General features: G+C 41.8%; 1 protein-coding gene across 2 annotated transcripts in view; it reads left to right on the forward strand.

Moving 5' to 3' along the window:
• Window positions 1-1609: 1609 nt before the first annotated feature.
• Window positions 1610-21689, forward strand: part of LOC133139129 (FYVE, RhoGEF and PH domain-containing protein 5-like) — a 45714-nt gene continuing 25634 nt past the window's right edge. For both annotated transcript variants that reach the window (XM_061258461.1, XM_061258462.1), the window contains exons 1-5: window positions 1610-1731; window positions 6525-9321; window positions 18947-19076; window positions 20600-20658; window positions 21096-21126. In XM_061258461.1, the coding sequence (XP_061114445.1) occupies window positions 1722-1731; window positions 6525-9321; window positions 18947-19076; window positions 20600-20658; window positions 21096-21126 (3027 nt within the window). In that variant the 5' untranslated portion in view covers window positions 1610-1721. The remainder of the gene's footprint in view (window positions 1732-6524; window positions 9322-18946; window positions 19077-20599; window positions 20659-21095; window positions 21127-21689) is intronic.

Raw genomic sequence — 21689 nt, forward strand, 5'->3', positions numbered from 1 at the left:
TGCAAGAGTGGAACATGATCTCTGAAAGATCAAATCTTTAGGCACTGTCTTTGTGATAGTGATAGTTTTGGTAGGCTACTAGTTCTTGGAAGTCCCATGGGCATCGGCCATGCAAGTTAATTTTAAATAAATGCTAAAAACTAAATATTACATCATATTTCACATTTGTAAATATTTTGAGACTCTTAGGGGTGAATAGTGCCAGCATTGTCCATCTGTTGCTAAGGAAGTGGAGCCTGTAGCGCAGGAAATGGGGGGAAGTTTCCTGTTTTGCAAAAAGGTTTTAAAGGGCTGCTTTCCTCCAATCAGGCAGCAGATGCATTAGTCAGGAAATCATGTCTGCAATGGCAAAAGGCAATTTGCATCCTAAAGACACATTTTAGAAGTCCCATGTTCTGGTTTTAGATTATAAAGAAACGACTGAATATGTTATCGATGACAAATAACCATTTAGAAAGAAACTTAACCACACTTTCAAGTGCCTATGTCAGCACACACAGTCTATGGTACCATAAAAACACATACATAACATTGTAGACTAATACAAATGTATATTCAAACTACTGTATATTGAATTTTTATTTATTTTTTAAATGCAGTACTTTTGTAGAGTGGTGAGTGAAACATGGTTTTCGAAGGGTGTTGGCTTTTAGGAGCATTGAATGTATTCCCTGCTGACGTAAAATACCAAATTACGAGTATGAGAGCTACAGTATGGCTGCTATGGCTGCCAAAAAAAGCAAGCGAGTGAAAAATATGCATATGTTCTATTTGAACCGGGTAGAGTGGGGTTGACACTCAGTGGAGTGCATACTTCTGACACTTGAAAAAAAATTGTACGGAGCGCAAATACAATTCATTCTTTCAGTGGTCATTTTACTAGGTTTTATTCAAACCAATCACTGCTTCAATGCCATAACGTTCACTGACAAACTTGGACAAACTGTAAAAGGATAATAACATTTTACAGCATTTTCTATCTAATAATAACAACAGTATTTTTGCAAGGGTAATTATTTTGGCATACAGACAAAAATGTGATTAATGTCTTATCTTAAACCTCAAGTACAGTTTCTTTACATTGGAGGTGAGCAAGAATGCAATCAATCAGTACTGCTCTGAGTTAGAAATAATTATGCGATGATCACAGAACCAGACACGAGACTTGTGTTTTCCATTCACCACCTGACCTGCGCTCAACGTGGACCGGTTACCTTTGAAAGTTCGTTTGGCTTCAGATTTTACGTTAATTATTCTTAAGTTGCCAGATGCTATTTGTGTCGCTTTGATACAAAACAATAATACAAAAATATTTTTCTGGTAGCTGTTCCGAGTATTTCTGCCTGTGTAAGAGGCGAGCAGGTTTGGTCAACAATCCCTGACGGAGCAAAAGAGCTTCCTCTTCAGGAAACTAGAGGAAATACCTCCTTTATCCAGTTCGAGCTCCAAGTGCTCGCGCGCCAGCAGTTGTTCAGTAAATAGGGAGTGCGCATGGAGAGCTAAGGACCACAACATCTATTAAGAAAATGCAAAATGATTCTCACCAGGTAAAACAATGCCAGACATTTTCTAATTGTATTCTCTTTTCACTCACTGCCTACAATACTACTGGAATTCGAGTGGAATAAGTTTCCGCAGTGTTTGGATGTACAGTGCACGCTTCTTATTACGGAGAATGGTGCGGAGATGCCTTGGGTGGTAATGCGGGTTATGTCCCCAAAATGAGCGCAGGTAAGAGTGTGTTTTTGTACCGGACTTTTGAAAACGTCTACAAATTAACTATGTGGACGCGCAAAACCAAAGTCATTTACAAATATTGTAAAAACATGATGAAAGATGTTTGGAACGGGACGGGATGAGTATTAGTTATAGAACCTACAGTTAGTGGAGATGGTAAGCTCCTGGACTGGACATTCTAACTACTTATTTGTATGCTCTTTGTTAAACAAAACTGAAGTTTTGTAACAACATGTTGGACAAATATCGGACAAATATCGGACAAATATACTTTCTCTATTTATCAGTTATTTTTACGATATCCCCTGATATGACCGAGGAAGTAGTCGTTACAACGACAGTGGATGTGAAAAAAGAACTAAAAAAAGAAGGCAAAAAAGTTCGTTATAGACTATATACAAATACATATTTTCACATGACTTTGTCAGCACCAACTGGACAATTAGGTTATTTTGGAAGTTAAAACCTCCGAGGAAAAATGTATATTCTTCAAGGCTAATTAATAATGAGGATTGTTTTTGTTTTTTTAACAGTTAGTCCTACATGTAAGTACATATTATTATCATTACCCAAACTGTGTTTGGTAGACTATCATCAGTAAATGCTATTCAGATGCTGCCCCTAGCGTATTTTGAAGTCGGCTATATTGCAATAAATAAATAAAAAACGTGTTGGCCTATAGACATATGGCTATTTGAATATCAAAATATAGGCTACAGTATTTTAAGTGATTTAAAATACCATAACATTTTCACTGTTCTTTGCTCCAAATACTCTTAGTTGTAAAAACCAAATCGTTATTTGTAATGCATGTAATAATATGTGATTTGTAATGATCAGTGTCAATCATTGTAAACTGTGGTGCAAGTGTACTATTAATGAATGAATATGAACGCATTTAGCAGATAATCTTCATAGTCCATATTTCACACTATCAAATTCAGTTGACTGTCAACTCATAATGATAAAGTACACAATGCACTGTATGATTATGGATTCTTGCAGAAAAGTACTCTTCAGGGCTAGAAAAGGGGAGATGGATAACAATGCATTGATTTATCAATCTCATGTGGGGGTAGGAAATTCCAACTATGAAACCTGGTGGACTTTAACTGGTGGTAGGTATCACTGGTGAAGTGTATCTCTCAAGAAAACTAAACAATTACTGTTTTGTACTGATTTGGCTTGTGAATGACCTGAATTATTTGATTCATATACAGATTTTTGATTATTTGTTGTTCATAATCAAAATATGAATTTCTTTCATCTCAGTTTTAGCAACACAGTGGAAGTAAAGTACAGTACCAGCTCAAGCAGGCAGCTTTAACTGTGAACAGCATGGAACAGTATAACAATTTCAGTAATTTCGGTTGTTGGTTTAAAGAGTAAGCTAGCATATCTTACATTCTTCTGGTAAATTTGATGGACTTCAGGTAACTTGAAGATATGGCTATCTGAAGTGATTATTATTTTAGGCTACTGGTTTTACAACCTTAATCTGAGCTCATATCCTGCAGACCTTACAGTACATTTAGGGTTCCAGTATAGCTGTCATTCCTGGTTTTATTTAGTTTAATCGGGTTCTTGTTTGCATATCCTGTTGCAAGCAAGGGCTTTGTGAGACCAAAGCTGTTGTTGTTTCTGCCTCTTATTGTCCTTTGACATGGTGACAGACCATCCCAAGGGAAAAAACATATTCTGAAAGGACTTCTTGGTGAATCACAGGAAGTGGCACAGGGAAGTCCAGTGGTGTAGTAATATTGTCCTTCCAGGGGGTTCACAGAAAAGCCAGGGGCACGCTGTTAATATCCTTCCCCTGTCCACTTCCTGTGAGGAGTCTTTCAAGGCGAGTCTGCTGAAACAGTTAATTAGAGTGGAAAACAAGATATCAGCAGAAATAGGACTAAACACAGCCTGGCTAAAAGGATGTGCATTTTAGCAGGTACAGAATAACAGGAAGAGATGAAGGAGAATATAAGTTAATTTGATCATGGGAACCTCCATCCCTCCCTCAAAACCTATACAATGGATATACAATGGGATAGATCTAAATGGGCCTAATGTCGTACTCCAGCTCTATTGGCCTGGAATATATCTAGTTTTTCTTCTTATTTATGATTGGACCAGCTGTTTTAAGTTGTGATCCTACACAGAGAAACCACCTGCTTAAATCAGTTTTTTCATGATTAAAAATGCTGTATTTAACACTTAATATTGAATTAAGTGATATGTGTACTTATATAAGCAAATAATCATGAGTGAATTGCATTCAAGAAACTGGAAGTCATGTAAGCTCATTGGAAAGAAGGGGGGGGGGGTTGAATTGTTTGTTATTTAAATATCGTGGTACGTACTGGTGTTCATGATGACATCTATCTTAACAGATGTTCCAGGGCCTGTTTAATTTTTCCACCTGCCATATTTAAAAATTCCTGGCATCTAATCCTACAGTTTCACCCTTTTTATTTCCATTGGAATTACATGGTATTGCATGTAGTGAAAATCATGGCACAATCAATCGAAGTATTTTGAAATATGGTGGGTGGTCTTCATTTTTTAAAAAAAAGAAACATTCTGCAGGTCCTGGAGCACCAGTTAAGATAGAGGTGATCATGAACACCAGTACGTACCAATATATTTAAATAACAAAACAATGCACCCCCCTCCTCCCAATGAGTGTACAAGATCTACACTGATCAGTGTATGTTCTTGTTCTTGGTTAGTTGAAATCCCATTTAAACTAATAGCTAGGTTGTAGACATTCAGGAAGGAAGTAACAGCCATTTTATGTAATGTCTTGTTTTATAAAGAATCAGTTTGTCTTACATTATATTAATAGCAATGTCTGCGCTTACCTGCACACAATAATCCACTAACTCGAAATAAACAGGTTTCCAAGTGCTTTACTTTTTCTCCATCTGAGATGTTAACATGCTTTTCTGCAGCAAGCACTGCTGTTGGGCATGATATAGGACAAACTCTCCTCCCACCTTGACCACTCACACATGTTGGATGCTTGTACAAAGTAAGGACTTGGGGGAGAGAGTGGTGTTAAAGGAAATTACAGACAGCTTTCAAATGTTCAGCTGTCTTGTAGTTTGACAAGCTATTTGATCTCATGAAGGATGTTCTGAACCCTGAAAATGTGACAGTGCATGCCCCTCAGCCTTTGTGATGTGAGGGGCAACTGAGCTTTGTAAACTCGGTAATGGTGTCGAATAACGCAATTTCTCTTAACACCCTGGTTTACATGGATGATTTTAATAATCAGTCTAATTTCTGCAGAACTGACAAAATAATCAACTGAAGAGAAGCATGAAGAGAATTGTACATCTGTCCAAAAATTATTACTTTTATTAATAATTTCACCGCCACATCGTACACCACTCTGTGTGTTGTTGTTTGCTATGTTGTCTTGAGCTTGAATTGTACAACAAATATCCAGTTCACTGTTCCATAAAGCAGGATTACTGAGTTAGCCAGAGTAAAACGCTGAGTAAAATCCAGAGCCTGCCAAAATTTGGAACATGGATTGAAGTAAAAAGCTGTTCTGGGTTTTACTTTGAGCAGTTATCTGGCTAACTGCTTTGTGGAACAGGGCCCTGTGACCTTTCAAGAGCCAGAAGACATTTACAGTACATGCACCAATAAATCCAAAGATTCAGAATAAATCTAGGTGTCTTAATCAAGTTATGTTTATTCTGATTATGACTGTAATTTGATTAAGATAATCACATAAAGGCATTTTATACCTTTATAACTTCTCTAATTTTATAATAAATGTCCTTAATCATATTAAGATCAAGGCGGCTCGGATGGTGCAGTGGGTAGCACTGCCACCTCACAGCAAGGAGGTCCTGGGTTTGAATCCCCGTCGGCCGGGGCCTCTCTGTGCGGAGTTTGCATGTTCTCCCCGTGTTTGTGTGGGTTTCCTCCCACGGTCCAAAGACATGCTGGTTAGGCTGATTGGAGAGTCTAAATTGCCCATGGGTATGAGTGTATGAGTGAATGGTGTGTGTGCCCTGCGATGGACTGGCGACCTGTCCAGGGTGTATTCCTACCTTTCGCCCAATGTATGCTGGGATAGGCTCCAGCCCCCTTGTGACCCTGTTCAGGATAAGCAGGTTAGGATAATGAATGAATGAATGAATGAATGAATTCAGATCAAATTATTATTGTCTGTGCAAAAATCAGATGGGGGAAGTCCAGGGTTAGAAAATGTTCTGGCAGCCATTAACTTGGCCAGCTGTTTTACCTAATTAGTTCTCCTGGCTAAATAGTCGTGCTACTGGGCAAATCCAGGTGATGGGAAAAAAATACTGGGGAGGACTTTTATTTTCTGAACTTGGATTTTCCACCTCTGATAAACTTAGCCAATGTTATGAAATTAAGTTATGCAGACTATATGAACATTACAGCCCATCTAGGCTTACCATTTACCTACAAACTATGGAGTGTCCAGTACTACATTAAGTGTGGATTTCAGTACCCCATAGGTCTCTGGCTCACTTACGTGTTCTGGCAATTGATTCCATGCTATTTATCTGTGGTCTCTGTCAGATAAATATAAGTGTGGGACTGTACAATTCCAGTAAAATACAGTCACAGTCTGGATTGCTCTGTGGTAGTATGTGTTCATGCATTACAAAATTTTTTGTTACTGGCTACAGTCATTTATGTTTCATGTCTGTGCCACATAGATCCAGACATCACAATGTAGGCCACATAAGAATAATACCAGAAAAATGTGTTAATTTCTTTGCTGGATTTTCTTTGTTTGTTTTCAGAATATAAGAAGCCACCTCTAGCTCCAAAACCAAATATTCTCAGTCACCTGTCTTCTAAATTGCCTTCGTCCCTCATGTCAAGACCGCGTGCCTCTGCCAGGGGCCCCAAGCCTCCCGTGGCACCCAAACCCCAGGTGCTCCATGCCCCAGGGGAGACCTGCAGCCTGGATGATCAGGACAGCCTCAGCGGCTGCAGCAATGGAGATCTGCAGTTCTCTGAGGAGGAACCGGATCAGGGGAATGAGTCAGAAGGGTCCCTGCCTGAAGGCGATGGGGCTGACGAGCAGCAACCCACACTAGACCAGGAGGGTTGTGATTCTGCAGAGAGTGGAGGGGAAGAGAGGGACACGGACAGTGAGGAGGAGGCATCGGCCGATCCTACCAAAATGGAAGGAACGTATTCTATGGACACACCGGAAGTTAGCGACACTGAATGCTCTGCTGACTCGGCATATGCAGCCGAGGTCACTGACGCAGAATGCACAGGCGATGAGGAGCCGGAGATCCCCAACACAGTGTGTTCAGAGTGTGATGCAGTGCCCGAGGACACCGGCGTGTTTTCTGAGTGTGATGCAGCTTCAGGTGATGAAGGAACCGATCACCACCCACACATTGAGGACGATCCTGAAGACCTGAGCCTAGAGACAGAGAGTCCTACTGAGGATTCATCCGTAAACCCAGAGGATCCTGTGCAGGAACTGCAGAGTCAGGATTATGGAGCCTCCATTCCTGAGTCTGTCATTGAGGACCCAGAGAGTGGAGGCTCAGTAGGGGACCACACTTCACCAGATCGTTCTCCTTGTCAGGGGGCTGTGTTGGACTCTAGTGCTTCCTCAGTGGGAGTGAATGGGAGCGGACCTCCTTCAAAGCATGACGACTGTTCATATGATGTCAGCAATGCCCTTTGTGATCTGGAGGATCAGAACATTCCTGTCTTTTCCAGTGACATGGATACAGGAAACACTAAAGGCTCATTTGAATATTCTTGCCATGCATTAGATGTAGCTGATGACAAGGACATTAGGGCTGAACATAAAAAGTTGGAACATTTTTCTGACTATACTAAATCCGAGCAGTGCTCTGTACTAGAGGAGCAGCCAGCTTCAAACTCTGAAAATCTAGAGCCATACTATGTCTCTTCTGAGGACATAGTTGAAATTGAGGAGAGCCAAACAGAACTAGAGGATGCTGAGAGTCCTCCAGAGGAAATAGTCGTAATACCACAGGCCAAAGACACTGCCAACCACTATGCAGATATTGATAATGACTCTCTCTGCGAAGAGGCTGAGTGCTTACAACAACTTGAATGTGTGTCATCGGAGGACTATGTTGAGATTGGTGACAGTGATGACCAGGCCAAAAATGTGAGCAAGAAAAGAGTGGCAAAAACACGCAAATGTACCAGCAAATGTGCTGAAGCTGTCCTCAACCAGTCCAATAATCAGCCACGCTTTAGGCTGTGCTCCATAACTGTTCCTGCAGACATGGATATATGCAGTACCCCAGAGCTAACAGACAGGCTGGTGTTCGCTGACACCGCAGAAGTGTTTGGGGATGATATAGACTATGAAGGCCATATAGTGCCTTATTTGGAGGAAACAGACACAGAGAGGGACAATGTCAGTGATGAACATGTCTATGAGGAAGCAGGTCTTGATTCAGAGGGTGAGAACTTCCTTGCCATGGACAGAAAGAGTATTGTGACGCGGTCACGGTCACTCTCGGGAAAGGTGCCTGGTTATGTTCCAGAAACGGTCCCAGAGGAGCCGGGCATTGAATCCCAAACCCATGACTACTACACCGTGGCCTTAGATAAGAGTGGTCATCCTCTGAGTGACAGCGAACAGCTAGAGATAAATCGAATCACCCCATCCACTGTAGCACGGCGCTTCTTTTTCTATCCACGCTCCTACTCGGTTGAGGGGCAGGAAATGCCAATGTCTGTTTATAGAGAGGATGACTGTTTTCTCGGGGAGGACGGAAGAATTAAGAGAGCAGATGACAACCTCTCCTTACCTTGTGTCATTGGATCTTCTGGCAGCTTTTCCCAGAGAAGCCACCTTGCTTCCAGTGGTATGTCCACCCCAACCTCAGTTGTAGATATTCCACCTCCTTTTGAACTTGCCTCTATTACTAAGAAGCCCATAACTAAAAGCTCTCCATCTCTTTTAATTGAGAGTGACACTTCTGACAAGCAGAAAAAGAAGAAGTCCTCGTTTAAGCGCTTTTTGACACTGAAGTTTAGGAGGAAGACGGAGAACAAGGTCCATGTGGATGTCAACGTCTCCTCGTCGCGGTCGTCATCCGAGTCCAGCCACCATGGGCCCCTGCGTGTGCTGGACATGGACAGGAGGAGCATAGGCAGCTCTCCACACCTAAAGGTTCGGTCTGGGAAACCGCAGCGCTTGTCAGACTCCCCGACTACTTTCCTGTTCTACAAAGACGGAAAGAGAAAAGGAGGGCCAAAGACTTTCAGCAACAGGTGTGTGTCCCGAGTGGAGTCATTCGAAGACCGTTCTCGGCCCCCCTTCATGCCCCTCCCACTGACCAAGCCCAGGTCAATTTCCTTCCCCAATGCAGACACCTCTGACTATGAGAACATTCCGGCCATGAGCTCTGACTATGAGAATATCCAGATCCCACCCAGAAGACCCGCTCGAGCAGGGACTTTTGGAGAGTTCTTCGATGACCCCAGTCGGGCTCTGTCTTCTGCCAATGAGAATGATGGCTATGTAGATATGAGCAGTTTTACTGGATTTGAAAACAAACCTCAAACAACAGAAGAAGAAACAGAAAGGTAATGTAAACCATTGTATTGCTTTATACGTATATAGTTATATAGATGAAGGAGTGACAAAGATCTCAATGTTTTTTGTAGATTAAGATCATTTGTGAAATGATGTTGTTCTTGAAGACTTGAAGAATTCTGTGCACTCCTTGTTCTGTCCAAACATAGCCTATACATTGAAATGGTCCTACATCACTTCCGTTTTATGCTGCAAGAATCGTATGGTGTGTTCTTATTTACTTTAACTTTAATTGCAATGTTTTCAATAATTCTGGAAAATCTACAAAATAGTGTTTGCCCTTTCAGTTAATTGAATTAAACAGTGAATTGGTCTGAAATGTATGGGTCTGAATTCCAGAGTTGTATATCAGAAATGGTCTATTCTGGATTGCCACCTTGGTCTGGGGAATGAGGGGAACTTTGCATACTCTTGGAAATTATTGAATTTGCAGATGTGTTATTTATTTTATCTATTTATCTTTGTGCTGAACATGGCAGTGGGATAGATGTGGAGACATCTGACCATGACATCTGCTAAATTACTGTTGGCCTAGTGTGTGTGTGCGCGTACATGCGCGAGTGTGTGTGTGCATGTTTGTGTAACAGCATAAAATGACACAAAGCTCTGTTCCATGACCAAATTACATGTGTTCACTTAATGTTAGTGCCCACATCATGATTTACTATCCAATTCAACAGCTTCATGGGGTCGACCAGAGAGGATATGACTTATGGCAGTCTTTATATTTTTGCAGTACAGAGAGGGATTTGCACTTTACAATTTGAAATAACAGAGCAGTGATCAAGATACTAGGCCTGTGACCAACAGACTTTTGGTCCAGTCTTTGGTCCCGTCCAGGAGGACCACTGCCTGTGTATTTTAAAATGCACTTTTCTTTTTTGAAAAGGTGCTTACTAAGTGAATAAATAATGCCATTTGGTATTTATGTTTGTAATGGTATAAGTTTTTGAAAAAGTAAGGAAAAAGTGCAACATTGCTAGTTACAGAGTCACCACTTTATTGGCAGACGTGCTGACGTTTCGGCACTAGGCCTTCATCGGAGTGAAGGCCTAGTAATGGTTTAAGTACCAAAAAACTGTATTGAATTAATTACCTATCACGTGTCATTGCTGGTTCCAAATCACACTAAGTTGTACTCTATTTGCTTGTTTGGAGAATCTTTTGAACTGAAGTACCCATGATCCTGTCTTTGAACTTCACATCTTTTGTGTTTGTTTGCCAGTTCCCTGCTGCATTAAAAGCAATTCAGTATTAATTACTTGATTATTACTGAATCAGGAAAACATATTTTTCATATGACTGCATGACAAATTATTACCTAAAAGCTAGGGCATCTTTCAAGCTATCTATAATTTTTTATAGCCAGGAAATATTTATAATAGCAAGAGTGCAATAAAATGCTGTTAAAATGGCTCTTGTTGCAGGACACTAAGATTTAGCATCAATTAGGCAACTGTGGATAATAAAGATTATTGGAACACTTGATAGGAAATTTACGGTGGTTCAGTTTGTCAGGAATTTCATTTTAGGGAATAATTTATTACAGTTGTTGCCAAGTTGTGTAGCCTAATCAGATTTGAAATATCTGTAGATAAAAAGCATCTTTTCAATGCATCCTTAATTATTTGGAGAAGAGATCCTCTCTATGCTGTCTGTACTGAAATAGTATTGTTTGCCCTGTTTCACAGGGTTTATCTGGTTAAACGTTTATTGAATTCTCTGACTGGAGCAGAGACCTTTTAAGCTTTGCTCTATGTGTTCTTTATAGGTTTGATCATTTCCCATTTTGTTGATAATTAGATCTGTCTAAGGTCCATTCCCAGCGGCAGGTCAGTAAGGTTTTTCATTGTGGGGCTGCTTCTTCTGTCCTCTGGACACTTGCTGATCTGAAGGGGCAGTCGAAGGACGTGTCAGGATTTCTGTCTTTTTTCCCAGGGGGGCCGGGGGCTGTAGTCACTACTCCTTTTGTTTTCAGTGCGAGTTTGACATTGCCCCTGTCCTCAGCAGCCACCCATCTGATTTATTGTCATTGCTTTAAGGACTCATGCATTGCAACGCAGCCAATCAGAGGAGAGCTTGTGTTACAGATTATATCTATGTCAGTGGTGAGCACAGCAATCCCAAACCCAGTGTACTTTTATACATCCATTTTAAATGGTGGCTGAAGTAAGTAATAATATACTGAGCACTTTATTGGGTATTTATTAGACTTATACTTATTCTGCTGCTGTAGCCTATCCACTTAGAGATTTGATGCGTTGTTTGTTCAAAGATGCTCTTCTGCATGCCTCTGTTGTAATGTGTGGTTATTTGCGTTACTGTCACCAGGCATTTTGGCCCACAGAACTGGCCTTCACTGGATGTTTTTTTTTAACTTTTGCACCATTGTGAGTAAACTCTAATGTCTGTTGTGCTTTAAAATCCCAGGAGATGGGCAGTTTCTAAGAAACTGAAACCACTCTGTCTAGCACCAATAACCATTCCACGGTCAAAGTCACTTAGATCAATTTTTTTCCACATTCTGATGATTGATATGAACATTAACTGAAGACTGATTAGATAATCACATGAGTGAGGAGGTATACAGGTGTTTCTAATAAAGTGCCGGTGAGTTTTGTTTTATTATTAAATAATTATAGGACTGAATTGTATGACAACACATCACACTAAGATGGCAGTGTATGAAATGCTGCAAGCTAATAAATATCATGAACTTTTCGACCCAAAGTAAGATGGCAGCATGTGTGTGAGCATTTAGTTTCTACTATAAGCTTTGTATCTGTGAGAACAAGCCTGGGTAGGCTTACACTGCCTTCAGATAACAGCTACTAATTATTAAAGTGCATCGGTGCATTAGCTGTAATTATCTATTTGAACAAAGATGTCTTTTCAAGCAGAGGGTTTTCTCCATTCCACCCTTTTATTCCAGTGGGACATTATTAGACCAGTGGGGGGGGATCTCCAACTGTGTGCCACCCCAGTCAGCACTGATACGGTCCAGAGCACATTACTGCACTTTCAGATTAGTGCCTCAGTATACACAGTTAACATTTGATACTATTCCTGTTTTGTACAGTTCATAAAGAAACTTACCGTATGCCCACTTAGTTCTAGACTACAAGAAACATGTTAAGGAACTAGTCTCATAAACCGAGAAGATTAATTGCAGTTTTGTTTATATGACATGAACAGATGGATGGATTCTATGCTTTATTACTGTAGTGCGTAAGTGCATTTGAGGTCTTTATGGCTTATATTATGTATTTATCTGCCAGCAACGTGCTGTAAAGAGAGGCATGGCTCTACTCTGTGAGCAGTTTTAAGTTTGCATAACTGGGATATTAATTGGTTCAGTTGTATTCAAGATAGATCCGAGGCAGTGAATTATTATGGCTGGTTTATGATGAGCTGCGGTTTTATTAAAGTACTGCTAAATGTCAGGTTATTGGACTATGGTGTGATACTATAAAGGTCATACATGTAAAGTACATGTATGAGGTTTTCACAATATATCAAATTTATTTCCCTGTTATCACATTTTACGCCTTCATCATAGAGTGTACTGTAAGCTTGCATGTCTTAGTAGCTGCCCCAACATGACAGTTGTTATATATGCCAGTGCAAATAAAGCTGAGATAAGGATATTGCATTAATAATTTTTGCACAGGGTATTTCACAGCAGAGAAGACTGCAACCAGACATGATGACTGTGTTTGGTACATTTGAAATTGCTTGCCATTGTTCTTTTGCATCCGGGTCTGCTAACAGTATGCTTCAACCTCATGCATGACAGTGCTACACTCATTCACTGTCACCTCTAAGCCAGTGTGATGAGTCTGCTCCTTGTGTCAGACAGGAGCACTTTGCTGGTTTTGGGATTGTCTGGTGAAGGCTCAGAGGTCAGGAGCTCTGTATTTGATTGCACATATTAGCCTATATCTAGAGACAGGTCAGATGTCAGCTCTATTACTGGACTGTAGTTGATTAAAGAGGGGTCAGAAGCATTGTGTTATAACTATACATTTTTTTAGCAGTTCTGCATTGTCTGTTTGTGTCCATCGGGCTAGTCTATACTGTAGCATAGTTTGGCAGATTTGATGCACAATGCCTTGTTTCTGCAATAAATGGCATTCTATAAACAAAGAAAGAATACCAAAAATATGCAAATGAATATCATCAGAAGTTAGGTGAACAGGAATAAAATAAAATAAAAAGTTTGTAATCTGTGTCTAGTTCTGTGTCTTGCTGGTTTGTAATCCCACCCAGCTGCAGTAACTGTAGGACTCATTTCATATAAACCATCTTGTCTCTTAAAGCACATCGTGTTGGCTTGGAAGAACAAATGTCTATTTTTCTCTCCCAGTATGCCGTAAAACATTTCCGTTCCTGAAACAAAACTGCGTGACGTGGTTTGGAATGGAGTTCCAAATCTCCGAACCATTGGGAATCTGCATTTTCTGAGTGGTGGAGAGGTCAGTTGCTCTGTACTGGTTTATGGGTATTGTGCGAAGAGGTGTCACAAAGTAACTACAAAGGTTTGCCCCTCTGAGCTGGACAGTAGATTTACTGGTAGGAGGGTCTGGTGATGTGTTTTGGGCTCAGTGCTGTGTGTTAGGGAGTTGTTTGATTGGAGGGGGCCGTGGTGTGTAGATGTTTGCTTGAAAGCGGGTGTAGGCGTAGGCGTAGGCGTCGGCGGGGAGGAAGGCCTGGGCGTGGGCCGAGCAGCGCGTCAGCCGCGTTGAGGTCATTGCCAGGTCACCCCCGGAGAGGAAGGGGTCCTGCCCGCCAGCTTCCACTTGACTGTTTACAGGAAATGCGAGACAAGGGGACCTCTGTGACAGGGTCGGAGGGGGACGGGAGGGGGACAGGGTGTGGGAGGAACGGAGTTCCCAGCCTCCCTTGCGGCTAGAGCAGAAGGCTGGGGTGTGGCGCTGTATGCCGCGTTAAGTGCTGTCACGAATGGCTCGACTTTGAAAACACCAGAGGTTGTTTTTACTGTCCCTCCCTGTTTGGTAAACAGAAAGAGCCCCCCCCCCCCCCCCCCCCCCCCCTCTTCCCTGTACAGCAGGTCTGCTTCAGCTTTCTGAGAGGAACAATTAACTGCCTGGACCTTTCATGAATTTTAGATCACACCACACTCCAAAATCTTTGAAATAGGAATAAATAGGGTTTCGGGGTGTAATCATTTTTTATGTCCGTTTGTAATTTGCTTCGTTAAATTTAGCTCACGGCTATTATAAAACATTATGGCTGCAGAAGCTGTGAGTTCTGCTGTAATTGCTTTGCCTCAAGACTGCTGTCTGAGTGCCTCAACTTTTCTGAAAGTCACTCTATTCGAGAGGAAATGATGTATAGGTTAGGTGTTTCGTGTGAAAGGCATCATGAAAACATTTGGATATGCCGTGACAGATCTGCAAAAGTCTATGGTTTGAGATTTCATACTGCAGTTTCTTACAGCCTTGGCTATGAGCTACTGGCCTTGTCCTCCCTCCAATGAAAATAAAAGCAATCTTGCAGAAAGGTCTCATGTTTAACTCTGTACCATTGAGTTCAGGTTTGCTTTCGATCACATGTAGATTCATTATAACAGACATTTAAACCAGGTGTGCACAAATTTTTGCCCAAGGCTGTGTGCCCAAGGCTGATGCATCATTTTTGATTTGGAGGCAATGGCTAAGAAACATCAGCTGGCAGCCCACACATGAGTAAGATTTGTACTTTTGTGTGTTGCAGTGATGAGATGGGCCTACAAAAATGAATGTGTTGAATTTGAAGGGAATTGGGAATAGAAAACCTTAAATTTGTCTATGTGGTAGTTTAAATGCTACCACATAGCCCTCCACCTAGGCTAATTTATGACTACAAATGAGCATACAATGAATGCATCTTCTGACCTATTGTTCAATTCCTTTATCTTCTGGTCTTTATATCTTCTACTAATGTTACAGTGGTTACAGTGGTTTTCATGTTGCTGCCCCCTGTCTGCACCTTCATTGAAAAGCCAGAGATGAGTGTCATGTAACACTGACATGTCTTGAAGTTAATAAAGCATGGCTCTCATAATCTGTCACAGTATCCAGTAAAAATGGCATGTTTTAAATTGCTTTAACAGCATGATTGTCATTTCCCCTTGTGAAGCCAGCCATAAAATCCTTATGAAATAATCATTCACAAATTGATCAGTTACACTACGCAGCTACCTGAAGTTTCATGCAGTCAGCATATTTCATATCAAGGATGAAGGAATATTCAATGACAGTGATCGATCAGCGATCACAATACATAACAGACCCTTTTTGTACAGAACAGCTTTCGCCCTTCAGAATGACAGCTTCTGCTGAAGGTTCCACGCTGTAACGCTGCTGTATTCCTGGACTAGCTTACTGAAGGGGATAGTAGTGTCTAATTTCTCTGGCTTTACATCCAGGTTTTTTTCATGGATTTAGTGTTTCTATAAAGGTACATTCCATCTGTGACCTGAAGTGACAGCGTGTGGAGAAAGCGGATGCCAGTGCTATCGAGTTGCATTTCTGAAACAGCGTAAATTAGCTCATAAAGTGAGCAAAACAGCCCGTATGTCACGGAAGCTGGGCTTTCTGCTACGCATGGCCCCCTCCACCAGCTCCCCACCAGCCCATGGGGGGACAACCCACCCAGCTGAAAAAAAGAAACGAGGTGAAGAATCGTGTACGGTCACGCTGTGCTGTGTGAGTCTTCTGTGTGCATTAGCATATTCAAGGAGGGCCCCTACAGGGTGGCATCTGGGTAAAAGCGCCCAGGGCATTGTTCTGTGGGAGGGGAGGGGGGCAATGGGGTGCATGGCACATAAATCTCTCTCTGACGGTAGGGGGTCCCCCAGAAATAACTTCATGCTCTCATGAGAAGAGCTGGGTGGAGGGGGGACACTGGGGGGGATAGTGAGTACAGCTACAGGAGGGAGTGGCAGCCCCTTGTTCTAAAAATCTGCTCTGAGAGTTTATGGTATGCCTTGGCTTCAGTTTGGGAGCGTAGTCCGATGGCTGAGGATGGGGCAGGTGGGTGGGGAGTGCAACTAAGACCCCTTTCTCCATTTTATTTTACTTCTCCTGCCATTTTGTTGTCACTGTATTACAACCTAAATGGCCAATTACCGCAACAGCGTTTTTAATGCAAAGGAACATAAAGGCGAGCGATTAACCCGCATCGTATAACGCGCAAAATAAAGCTTTATGAAGAGCAGAGACTCAAGCAGGGCTCAGTCCAGCCGCTAAACTGGAAGGTTACGGCAGCGGTGGCAGAAAGGCCTCGGGCGGTTGGGCGTCTGGAGATAATATCTCCAAGCATCGCTTGTGCGCTTCCATTGTTCCAGCCCCAACAAAGGTTTTTCATTCTCAGAAGGGCCCGGCGTTTATTGCACATTCATCATCAGAGGGCCCGACTGCAGTGAAAAATCACTCCGGGTTTGAGTAATGCAGGGACTCGCTTCTTTATTTATTTATTTATTTAAGAAGAGTGGTAGCAACATGCTCTATAATTTACACATCCTGTTTAAAGTGAAAATTAAAAACTTAATAGGCATCGGTATGGGTGTTGTGCATACATCATCTTTTGTTGAATATCCCCGATCTTGTGGATGGGGGAGGGGGGTGAGTTTAAGTCTTCCTCACTCAAAGCCTCAAGACCTTTATGACTTTGAATGACTGCCCATTAGGTAAAATATTGCACATTAATCCTTCTCCTAAAACTTGGCTGTATTAATTATATTGGTTATATATTGGTATATTTACTGATTTGCTTTTACTTACAAAACCTTTTAATTTGATTACTGCTTATTGAAACCATTTGCCTCTTGTAAATATAAAAGCCAAAAGTACTCTATATAATGCTATGTCCTTGAGTTCCTGTAAGAGCAGACTTAAGCAAGTCAAGGATGGAGATGGACACTGTTTCCCATTTTCTCACAGTGACTCAGTGAAGATTACAGGCTTAAAAAAACATCACATTCCTTCACACATACAGTATACTGCACTACAGGGACAGAGGCAAGTGCGTACAGAGGTCCAGTCTCAGGCTGTCACTGCGGCCACACAAAGTGAGCCCTGCTGGAGAGGCTGTGCCCTGCTTCATACAGAGCGCTTCCTACCAGAGAGGACGTAATGAGGCAAGACCGCCATCAACCCCTGGCAAAGCCGCAATCTGCCTGGCATTTTGCGTTGGCCGGGGGCGCGGAGGGGGGTCTGGTGAAAGATTATAGCGTCTCTGGCTGTCAGGGTGAAGCCCGGCGGGGCACACTCTTAACCTTCTGTACACAGTAGCGGGTGGAGCGCGAGTGAGGCCATCCGCCTCTTCCTGGTCTGTCCTCCCTGCTGGAGAGGAATCTGCTGCTGTCATCAGGAAATGTGAAGTGTCCTTGCAGGCTCCCGCCCCGGGCAACTGAGCGCATCACCAGGGAGAGAGACGCTTCACCTGGGCCTCTGCTCTCTCTGTTCCCCCTGAGCTCTGGAGCTCTGCTCTCTCTGTCCTCCCTGAACTCCGCTCTCTCTGTCCTCCCTGAGCTCTGGAGCTCTGCTCTCTCTGTCCTCCCTGAACTCTGCCCTCTCTGTCCTCTCTCAGCTCTTGATCTCTGCTCCCTCTGTCCTCCCTGAGCTCTGGAGCTCTGCTCTCTGTCCTCCCTGAGCTCTGGGGCTCTGCTCCCTCTGTCCTCTTTGAGCTCTGCTCTCTCTGTCCTCCCTGAGCTCTGGAGCTCTGCTCCCTCTGTCCTCTCTCTGTCCTCTCTGTGCTCTGGAGCTCTGCTCTCTCTGTCCTCTCTGAGCTCTGGAGCTCTGCTCTCTCTGTCCTCACTAAGCTCTGGAGCTCTGCTCCCTCTGTCCTCTCTCTGTCCTCTCTGCGCTCTGGAGCTCTGATCAGGGTGGGGGTGTTATGTCTGCACATTCTGGGCTGGCCTTGCTTATCTGTGTTACTTATCACTGCAGGAGAGGAGGAAAAGGAGAAGGTGGGACTGAGGGGGAGAGATATTAAGGGAGGAAAGGGGAAGAGAGAGATATCAGGGGTTATGGAGTGTATGGGAGGAGGAGAGGAGAGACAGGGAGAAGATAGGAGGGGAGAGATAGTAGGGGAGAAAAGGAGAAGAAAGATATGAGGGGTTAGAAGCATAAGGGAGGAGGAGAGACAAGGGGAAGATAAGAAAAGGGAGAAAAGCAGACTGGCTGGGAGAAGACAGAAGCACAACAGAAAGGGAAACAGAAAGGGAAAGAGATTATACAGTGCATGCATTGTTACTAGTACCAAATGTACGTTTAAGTTGCTCTCTCATTAAGGCAACTGCCACTAATACTACCATTCCTGAAGGTCCTATCGTAAAGTGAATGCATGGCATCCAAATGTGTTCAGTGCATATGGGAGGAGGGTTCTGACTTGCATATCACAGTGATGATGAATAGTGTTGTACATTAAACTGAATTGTGTTATGAGAGCTCCTGTCCACACTATAGTGTAAAACTCTGAGGCATGCTCAGTCAGTGCTTGTCTGCATATTGGTATTGTCAGTCCTGAGTGTTCCTTGTTCATGTGTACAGTATGTGGTTCTGTAGGTTTGGCATTCTGTAGTGATATTGTGGGTCATGTTCTGTGCAGTGCCTATACGGAGGCCTACAAGGTGTGCCCTGTGGCTGTTGGACCGTCAGAGCCAGCAGGAGGTGAGGATGACCAGGGACGCACCTCAGAGGAGGAAGAGGGAGGGATGGAGCATAATTATGACCGACAGGTGAGTAGCGCTGAGGACAGTGAGGAGCATCTGAAGAAATCAATGACCAGTCATGCAGTAACCAGCATCCAGAGCATTCTGCCATTCAAAACAAACCCCCACAGAGGAATGTTCACGAAAATGGTCTGTTTTATTGCACACCACTGGGCCATTGTATGAATAATATTAAAATCCCTGTATCCCCCAATTCTCCAAATTATTTTCAGAATCATCTTTAAAACTTTTTTAGGAATTATTGAAATGCAAGTGAAGTCCCTGCTATCTGTTTTGTTCATATTTGTTTCTGTGTTCACTGCCATACTGTATCACACTGCTTTCACAACATTGCATGTTAATGTCAGGCATCAAGTCTCTGAGCCTGAAATGGCTGGGCCTAAATCTCCCCCTCTGCTGTGTGGCCATTAATAGCAGACTCTGGTTAGACAAACAGCCATTTGCAACAACTGCCGTACAGACCTGGGTTATGTGACACTTTCTCTTGTTTCCATGAAAATATTCAGGGACGCAAAATACTTGAACCCATCCCAGGGAAGCCCTCAGAACTTGCAAAAGATATCTGCACATTATTTTCTTTTAATCTGAAATATGATCAGCATATAATCTGAATGTGCATGCATGAGTGCATGTGTGTGTTTGTTTAGGCTGGTGGGTTTGGATTTCATGAATGTGTTTATCAGTTTGTTAAAATGGCTGCTCAGTAAGCCTGGAGCTGCTGCCACACTGCCTGGCTATCTGGCCACAGCTGAGTCAGACACTCTATGGCAATCTTATGTCTAGGAAGATTCATACGATGTCCAGATCTATATTGCAGATAAACAAAAGGCATTTTTAGTGGGCTCTACTGCATAATTATGCTGATTTACACTGGTAATTCATGTTTAACAGTCTGAGGGATCACAGCTGACCTAATAGTCACTTTGACCCAAAATATAGATTTTTCTGCCCTTACCACCTCATTGGCTACTTACATTAATCATGGCGTTTAATTTTCAGTCATGAATGTTTTATTGCGTGTTTCACACAGCTTTGCTTATGCACAGTCAGTGGCTCACGCAGTAACCCAATTGTCCATCACAAGATCCTCATTTGGACTCTTTCTGCCTGTATGTTGTGCAAAAAAGCATGCATGTTACTGAGATCAGTTTTCCATGTTTGAACGATATATATACTGTACTGTTGTTGAACAATTGATGCCTTTTAGCATGATTGTAGTGACTCTAAATTAAAAATGCTACAACAGAGTAACAGAGTTACAGCTTTCTTTTCAGCTGTAACTGCTCATCTTTATTTGTGAAAAATCTATTTAATATGTTTGTAATATAATATTATGTGAATAATAATGTGTGAATATTTATCTGTATGGCATGATACAGGAATGCTGATCATTAAATGTATTTCACAGTGAAGTAACCATATTATTTAATGTTTAAGACATATATTAGATCTGGTGTTCTATGAAAACAGAATAAAATAGATATAAATTCTGTTGAAATAATTGGTTCACATTGGTTCCATATTCATAGATTGATGGTCGATCCCGAGCATTCTATATTGCCAAAGAACTGGTGGATTCAGAGAAAGAGTATGTACCAATTTTATTACATTTCAGTCTATAATTTAATGATGCACACTGACATTGTAATCTTATCACCTTTCGTTCACATTGCAGCAATATAATTTCACAGTAAGGGTTTGGGGACTTTTTTTAGTACCTTTGTATTTATTCCTGATTATACTGCTTTATTGATCCCAGGGGCCGGGCATTGGATATATTATGTACATGCAAGGTCTCAGGTCAATTGGCCTAATACTGTATTTTGGTTATTTTGTAGTTTTGCTTGAAAGTGTTTCATTCTATACAGTTTGGGCTTTAGCTTTATAAATATTGCTAATTCATTACATAATGGTTTGAAGCCAGCATTTTCAATATTTTCTGTGTTTAAATCACACAATTAAGTTGCAATGCTTATATTGATCATTGTGTTGCTGGTTGACTGTGTTTCTATTCATTATTTGCAGACATGTAAAGGGATTGAAGCTGCTCCAGGAGGTAGGGATGCAAATGCAGACATTTCACAGATCTGTGTCTTTTCAACTGTTCAATCTGCTGTTCAGATCAAGTATCAAACCACTATAGAGTACCAAAGTCTGATTTCAAAACCATGCCCCCTGGGTCATAAAGAAAATTTCCCATTCAAAAATCCTATTTACTTTTTTAAATCACTTAATATAAGAAATCTGAATAGAGATAGCAGTGTGTTGGAGTACTCAGAATAGAGATATCAGTGTGTGTAGGAGTATTCAGAGAGTAGAGATGTTGTTGTGTGTAGGAGTACTTAGAGATAGAGATATATTGTGTATGTGTGTGTGGGAGTGTGTAATAGCAGAAGAATTGAAAGAGGAGAGATGTTATAGACAAAAATGAGAGATATTACCCAGTTAACTAAGAAAGAGAATGATAACTATGTTGACAACTTGAGTGCTGGTCTACTTTCCTTGAATTCCTAGTTTCGGTTTGATTCAAAGATTAAAAACGTATTTGTCCATTCAGGTCTCATCCGTTTTCTTCATTGTTGTTATAAAAGGATTAATGAAAGGACTTATGACTCTAGT

Source organism: Conger conger, chromosome 10 (assembly GCF_963514075.1).
Source record: "Conger conger chromosome 10, fConCon1.1, whole genome shotgun sequence".
Taxonomy (NCBI): Eukaryota; Metazoa; Chordata; class Actinopteri; order Anguilliformes; family Congridae; genus Conger; species Conger conger.